General features: G+C 35.9%; 1 protein-coding gene and 1 long non-coding RNA gene across 3 annotated transcripts; both read right to left on the bottom strand.

The window, feature by feature from the left end:
- Positions 1–2,677: 2,677 nt before the first annotated feature.
- LOC127844251 (uncharacterized) lies at positions 2,678–4,753 on the bottom strand. Of its 2 annotated transcripts, none has more exons than XR_008032643.1 (3): positions 4,327–4,750; positions 3,677–3,747; positions 2,678–3,269 (listed from the first exon to the last, which is right to left on the bottom strand). It is a non-coding gene; the product is annotated as an uncharacterized LOC127844251 (long non-coding RNA). The 2 variants fall into 2 exon arrangements; XR_008032644.1 differs by lacking the exon at positions 2,678–3,269 and having other exon boundaries at positions 3,389–3,747; positions 4,327–4,403; positions 4,558–4,753.
- A 127-nt stretch (positions 4,754–4,880) lies between these two features.
- LOC127846047 (uncharacterized) lies at positions 4,881–7,219 on the bottom strand. The gene is made up of 2 exons (XM_052377224.1): positions 7,002–7,219; positions 4,881–6,608 (listed from the first exon to the last, which is right to left on the bottom strand). The coding sequence occupies exons 1-2, from the start codon at positions 7,014–7,016 to the stop codon at positions 4,881–4,883; spliced, it is 1,743 nt and encodes a 580-aa protein (XP_052233184.1). The 5' UTR covers positions 7,017–7,219.
- Between the last annotated feature and the right edge of the window lie 1,010 nt (positions 7,220–8,229).

Raw genomic sequence — 8,229 nt, 5'->3', positions numbered from 1 at the left:
TATAGGAAACAGAACGAATAAACATATGTAATTAGTGGTTGACCTAAGTCATAAATATGATTATTTTGTAATTTACATTATATCGAAATCAACACAACACGTTTTATACAAAATACAAAACTTGTGTTCAGTACATATTTAAAAAAAATGAGACAACACAATTTTTCTTTCTTCATTTGATCATTGAAATTTTCGTGAGATAAAAAAGAAACACTTCACTGACGGTCTCTACAAACAGATAGGCATCTTCAGAATGAGGTACAATTTATTGTAAAATCCTCTGTACATTATACAGTCGTTTATATTCTGCATATTTGACAATAAAACAAAGTAACAGACATTTAGAGTAGGCTCTGTTGAATAATATACATGGGCACAAACAAACCATCATATATAAAAAGTATAATAGATATGCATGTAAAACTTCGCATGTACGTGTGTGATGGATATGGCTCCCCAATAAACATATCAAAAACGCATGCGTAAATATTAAAAAAATTGTCCATTGTACACCCCTGGTGTTCCTATTTATTGAAAACCCGTGATAAACAAATTGTGCAGCAAACAAAGATTGGTATATACCAAGGAGCTATATAATAATCTATTATGTATGTCCTTGGCATTTCCTCCTTAAAACACTAAACAATCAACTAGAACCTACAATGTAAAAATTTAGAACAGCCAACTGCTGCTACCTTCTCAATTATAATTTTCACTGGCATCAGCAATGATTTCTCCATGTTGCATACTGTACTTAGATTTCACAAGGGCCAGGCAGCATTTTTGTTTTATTTTCCTTTGTGAGCATTTAAAGTCAAAGTAATTTTAAATTACCATAATTGAGGAATAAATGCAAGGTAGGTCAGCGATAATTATGTCACCCACCAAAACATATTATTTAATACCATTGATATAACACTTTGATAATTTTACACTTGTAAGTATATATTTTTTAAGTACCAAAATACTAGGATTAAATTAATTTGTATATTCCTAACTACTGTTTCAAAGTCATTTTAGTTAGCGACTGTCACGTCACCCACCGTACTCAAGATAGCGACTATCACGTCACCCACCGTACTCAAGGTATAGAATGTCAAGTCAGGCACTGTACTAAAGGTCACATTTGATCACATCTTTTGATTGCTTGAATCAATCACATTTTATAGTATCTATAAACATTACACTATTAGTATTTGTAGTAATTATCAAATAATTAATTTAGAATGTTCTTTACCAGAAAGGTTAGCCCGGATGTCAATAAGAGCACTATCTCCCTCACTATGAGATATTGTCAAAGGTAGCAATATTTGTTTGAATCATGCCATTTTGTGAGGCATAACAAGTAAGCTAAATTCTTGTATTTTTTGCAATAGAAGAGAATAGATATCACGGTGCCTGAACCACGTGACTTTTTCGGCTATGTGTGGGACAATCGGATGTAAACAAAACGTCGCTTCAGGTAACCTTTTTGATAATTTCTTCATTATTTCAAAACCATTTAAAAAACAAAACAAAGACGAGTGCCCGGTCATTGTCAAAAGACACAACTTTGTTAAGTTTGCGCAAAATTAATTAAGTATTTTTTTCCAAAAAGTGCAACCGCGTGTTTGAAAACACATGATGTGAAATGCTATGTGTGGTATATTTTTTGTTCAATCAACAAAAACATTGATTATAATATTGTCGAGGGTTTAAAAATAGGGCGGACATTGTAATTCTTCATAGAGAAGCTACTTACATTGTATGTTTGCGCAAATACATCTTATTCGGAGTGTGTGTGTATATAAATGTTATACTGCTATGTGTTGGATACATTTTTTAAATGCTATGTGTGGTATACAAGAATTCTGCATTTAATCTGAACACAGTTTTGTAAGAATCTAGAACATAAACTTTAGTCTGTCCTGAAAATATATCAAATTAACCAAATGTTACATTATTGAATACTGAAGTAATCGTGTAATGATTAACCAATTTATGTTTAACTGAACTTAATTCTTATTAAAGCATACATGTTATGTTGAAATATAATATTTCTTTGTTTTATTTATTGTCTTTAAATAAATATAATGATTGATATTTCTGCCTGATTATTGAATTTGGTCCATATTTTAATGAATGACAAAGAAAATAAGAGCACATGCTTTAAAATGGGTTTTACTTCTTTTGTTTTTCAGACTTGAAAAGGATTAGTCGAAAGATCTGTAACGCTTTTAAGGTTCGAAGCTGTGTAAGAACTACATGAACACCATCAAACCACACGGAAGGTTATATGTGGCAAGTTAAAAATCAAAACCACAGTGACAGAGACAGGGACCCCCGCTTCATTCTGTGATGTTTATGGAAAGCTATTTCAACTAACTACGCAAACATACCATTTAACGTGTATTTTTGCATAAGCAAAACAAAGTGTGTGTATTGATATGTGTGTATATTTATCGGTTTTGTATCTATGTTATTACTAAAATTGATTAGATGAATATAAAATCTGATAATGTGTGTTAATAAAACAGGTGTTTCATAACAAATAACAATTTAAATCCAATGATGCTTGTTTGTGGTCTATTCCAATATCATCTCCATTTGAACATCTTCGAATCCAATAATGCTTGTTTGTGGTCTATTCCAATATTATCTCCATGAATATCTTCAGTATATCAAAATAAACACGTCATTAATAATACCATTACTTTATAACTAGCATGCACATGTAACAATAGAAATTAAAGCGCCAAATACATAAAGAAGTACATTAGTATTCACAAAGAAATTGTAATCAGTCAATTTATGAATTTGCAAATCTTGCTATTCAAACATATGAATGCTTCAATTAAGTCATAACAAATGATCATCGCCAAAACGTCTTGACTTGTGGGGGTCATTATACCAACAAACATATTGAATTGCATCAATACTTAATTTACTCAAATTCAAATGAAAGTTGAATAACTGACAATAGTTTGAGATGTTTAATGAAAATACTCATTCGCCCCGGTCATGAAAGGGCGCTGCAAGATCTTGTTACCACTGCACCAAGTAATTAACATTAAATCATATAATGTTGTTCAATTTGTTGAAATGTCAAATTTTTATGTAATGTTTATTTTGATTGTTTTCTTTCCCTGCAATACTTGCACCATCTGGTAATAAATCAAAGAGTCATTTAAACTTTGGAACATTTACTATACATGTTTGTATGACAACTTTTCATTGATAAAGATATCAGTACGTCTCTTGAAGGTGCTTCCAAAAATACTTTAATCTCCCTGAAAAGAACAAAATACAACTGATATAAACTGTTAAACTTAAAAAATAGCATGTGTGATATATCAGATAGCTCAATAGGATTTACATACAAATACATGATTTTCCAGAAAAAAATGCCATTGATCCTAGTGTATATTTGTTTAAAAATGCTGTATGATCTCTTTATGCTTATTTATTAAATTGGTTACAGTAAAAAATGCCTACACATTCCTGCTAAAAAACACACAACTAACACTTTTTGTAGTTTTGTTGCAATAATATTCACATGACATCTTGCACAAATAATCCTTACGATTTTGTGTATTAAACAAGTGCATTAGTCGGCAGTAACAATTCACTGAAAATTCAACATTTTGTAACAATCAATTTTATAGAAACAAACAAGAAAAAGTTTGCCCGACGGAACTTTTTTCCTGTCCGTGCGTGGGTGGCTTTGTGTTAGGAGATCCCCGACCGTGTTTTGACCTCTCTGCCACACTGTTCGCAAACAAAGTAAACAAAATATGAATATAAGTTATCGACAATCATGATAATTTATAGTAACATGAACGTAGGATTATCATATTTAAGGCGCGCAAAACAATAACAACAATGTTTATTGACCAACGTTTGTTATTCAGACAGACTTTAAATGTAATTGACGTTAATGTCAATCTTTCGATTCTCTAGTTTAGTTTGTATACCACACATAGCATTTAAAATTTTTGTCCCACACATAACATCATTACATTTTCATACACACACTCCGAATCAGATGTATTTGCGCAAATATACAATGTATGTAGCTTCTCTATGAAGAATTACAATGTCCGCCCTTTTTTTTAAACCCTCGACAATATTGTAATCTACGTTTTTGTTGATCGAATAAAAAATATACCACACATAGCATTTCACTTCGTGTGTTTTCAAGCACGCGGTTGCACTTTTTGGAAAAATTACTTAATTAATTTAGCGCAAACTTACCAAAGTTGTGTCTTTTGACAATGACCGGGCACTCGTCTTTGTTTTTTTTTGAAAATGGTTTTGAAATAATGAAGAAATTATCAAAAAGGTTACCTGAAGCGACGTTTTGTTTACATCCGATTGTCCCACACATAGCCGAAAAAGTCACGTGGTTCAGGCACCTTGGATATCTACAATATCAGATAATAAAGTTTGGTCATGTTGAAATGATACTCAAATGTGATTTACCACCTTTAAATTTAAATGTAATGCATGGCTTAGACAGTGAAAGAAAAACACTATCCTAGCGTTACCAGTTTCCGATAATTTAACAATAAAACTCACCTTAAAAAATTGTCTGTGTTTATTGTCGTCTTTTCTGTCACTGCATCGTCAAGATGAATGTTCAAAGTGTAATTTACAACGAAAAACGGGAACAAACGAGCCCAAATAAGGGAAGTTAACAATAAAAACAAACGGACGTCAAAAACTGTAAAAACAGAAAGTGCGACACCGGTTTCCGATAGTTCCATGAATAGTCATATCGTGACGTCATTTCATGCACTGACTTACGAAACAGCGGTGCAAATGCACTAAAACTATAAACAAATTCAATTAAGAAACAATATTCATTGAAATCGCAAATTTAAAACAACAAAAAAACTTATTTAACAACATGGACATTTGAAAGAGGTGTTTCTCCGGACTACTCTGACTGGTGTGCAGTATTTAAGGTGTGTCCAGTGTTGGCATACATCACATTGCGCCCATGTGTAAATTGCAAGAGACTGTCCATCTTTTGAAGTGCAGTTGTACTTCTTGCACACGCAACATGTCTCATCGTCCGTCACATCTTCATCTAAGGACATGGAGTCATCATCACTGGTCTGTATTGCACGTGATGGTCCTGCTACTGGACTGCCTGTAGTTGTTGCCTTGCCAGCGGTCGATGGGCGGTTGGCGGACTCGGCAATGTATTGACGCTCATCGTTGAACGTTTTGTCTTCCGTCATTGCTTTGCCACCAACAAGCTTGTGGATATTTCGGCGGGGTTTGGACACTTTCTTCGAAACTTCAGTGGGGAAGTCACTGAAGAACTTTGCACCGTCGTTTATGTCAGGCTCATGTTGGATAATGTTATCCGCACCAGAAGCCAGCTTTTCACAGGTGGCTGCATACAGCTCTGAAGGTGCTATGGCATCGCCAAGACTAGTCACCGCATCAATGGCATTCTGCAACGGATAAATTCCAGTCTTCCTGAACGATGCTTGCAAGTTGACATGCGACAGAGCTACAGTGTATGCTTTGCACGCCAATTTGCAAACATCGTACCGGGTCACACATTGGTGGTGCAGTCTGGAGTACGTTAAACATTCCTGGTTGTATTTCTTTTGGAATGGGCCGAAACAACCGACATCCATGGGCTTTAAAATATGGGAACAGTGAGGTGGTAGAACGAATAGTATTATTCTGTTCTCTTTTGCCCATTCAATGAGTTCAATGGAGATGTGACTCTTGTGGCCATCGTACAACACCAATGTGGTATCTTCTTGGTTGCGTCCCATGGCATATTTCAAGAAGTGTGTCTTCATATAGCGAAGAAACACTTCGCTGTTTGACCAACCAGATTGCGTCATCATGCCTTCAGTCCCTTCACTCTTTCCGACCATAAGCTCCGGTAGCATCCGTTGACCGGGAAATACAAAGAATGGCGGTATCTGGGAACCAAGAGCATTTCCTCCGCCGATCACTGTCACCGTTTTCGATCGTTCGGCCATCACCACTTGAGGACGTGCATCGAAGCCAGCTACAATATTTGGTGGTCTATATTCGGTATTTATACCCTTTTCGTCGATGTTGTACACAAGGTGAGGTTTGTTGTGCAACTCGTACTTGTCGAAGATAGTTTTCAGTTCTTCAAAGTAGTTCAGGATCACTTCCTTAGAAGCACACCTTGCTCGTTGTTCAGGAAGTCCGGATGGCTTAACAACTTTGAGTTCTGGCCACCTGCCCATGAAGCCATAGAACCATTTGAGACTGAGTGGTTTCTCTTCCCTTCCCCGTTTTCCAAGGTAAACAGCGAAGTCGGACGCCTTGTAGCATATTTCTGCCCGAGTGTACCCGTACCCGACACGCGCTAGACCTTTCACATGCTCGACCAGTAGCTGTTCCTCACTGAGGCTAAGCAGCGGTGCGGGTCCATTTTTTACGCTATCAACCGACACTCTACTGTCTACGCGATCGCGCAACGTGGTAAGAGGCACTCCATATATCTTTGAAGCCCTATATACGGGGATATTATCCTCTTTAACTGCCATGTATGCCCTAGTTAGAGTTGTCGATGAATACAAACGCCGCCTTGCATGCGTGGGTCCGCGGGAAGTCGGAGATTTAAGCTTTAAACAAAATGATTTGTTCCCTCAGTTTTTGCCTTTGCTGTATACCCAGCAGAGTAGCATGTGTTGTATGATTTATCAATGTATTGATGTCAATTTACAGAACTAAAACCATATTATGAGCAATCGAAATCCATTCCGATATAATAAGTCTAAGCAGAACATGTTAATTTATAACCCGTGTTTACAGTAGGGTGTAGTATTTTACAATAATCACTGAGGAACTTTACCCATAACATTACAGTGGGCGGAGTTTACGAAACAAAACATGGCTGTCGTATTGAGCGTTCATAGTTAATTGATGTATTCAGACCTTGTTTACTAAGTAACAAAATGTGTACTTAGCAGAAACCAGTTAAAAACGTATACACTTGTAGTAAGTAAATTTGTTACCTTAATTCGCAGCATTTTCACGAAATTGTTGAGCTACAAAAAATCGCCGATGTCGAACGCACTTGCTTGCAAGTTGTTTACCTGTGACGTCATGTAGTAAACAAAAACACGCGCAATATCGGAACCTATCGGAAATAGGTGTCTATCGGAAACGGGTAACGTCACGATATATGAAATGATAATGAAATCGAGTATTTGACTGTGCAGATTGTTGTTTGAAAAAGTTTGGTACCTGAGTACATGCCGAACCAATTGCGTGTTTGTTCCTCAATGGCAATCGTCCAATAAATAATAACACTTACTTGTTTTGTCATCATTTTTAATAAAAAAGTGCGAGTAGCGGTCGGTGTTGACACTTGCTATGTACACACAAAACGGTGACGTCATTCGTTACTTGGATACATTTTGTGATGACGTCATCGAACGGGGAAGTCCCTGAATGAAGACAAATGTTTTACACGAAGAATGCTGATGCTTTATTCGAAATATAGTAACAATAATAATAAATAGAGAGAAGAATTTTAAAATATTTAAAAGCCGTAAATTTGATCATTTTTTTCTATTTTATCATTATGATCAATCAGGAGACGCTGGTTATTTACTTCCAAAATTTCCAGTTCCGGTTTCGGATATCAGGTTCGGTTGCGCGCGCAGATACCAAACTTTTCAAAACAACAACCTGTGTAGATTTTCAGTCCAATACACGTGTTAACGTAATGCGAGCTCTCGAGCCGCCTACGGCGGCTCAGCGAGCTCGCTATTAAAAGTACATGTTGTCACGTAATTACACGTTGTTCGTTGATAATACACAGTAACAACTAAAGTTCATTTCTGTTTTCATCGAGATTCATTTCTGTTAAATAATTTCTAACACAACGCTTCCAATGTTCATGAAGTACAATTTTATATCGCGGTGGCCGACATGGCCACCACGTCAAGAAAGCGTGACTACTCTACTCGATTGTCAAACTTAGGACTCTCTTCATACAACGCAGATGCCAATTTATACAATAATGGACAAATAAATTGGGTGACGGCTGTCTGGATGATTGACTTTAACATGAGTTGAATTACCTGATACGGGATGGCTTTATGTGTGACTTACATATCTTGTGCATATATATGCCAATAATTAAGCGAGACCACGTTTGTTTAACTGCATATATGAAAGTTCACCTGTCATTTAACATGAAAATATACACAAATTAACAGTGCTGCATGTGCTTAC

Source organism: Dreissena polymorpha, chromosome 9, assembly GCF_020536995.1.
Source record: "Dreissena polymorpha isolate Duluth1 chromosome 9, UMN_Dpol_1.0, whole genome shotgun sequence".
Taxonomy (NCBI): Eukaryota; Metazoa; Mollusca; class Bivalvia; order Myida; family Dreissenidae; genus Dreissena; species Dreissena polymorpha.
This window is presented reverse-complemented; position numbering and strand designations above follow the sequence as displayed.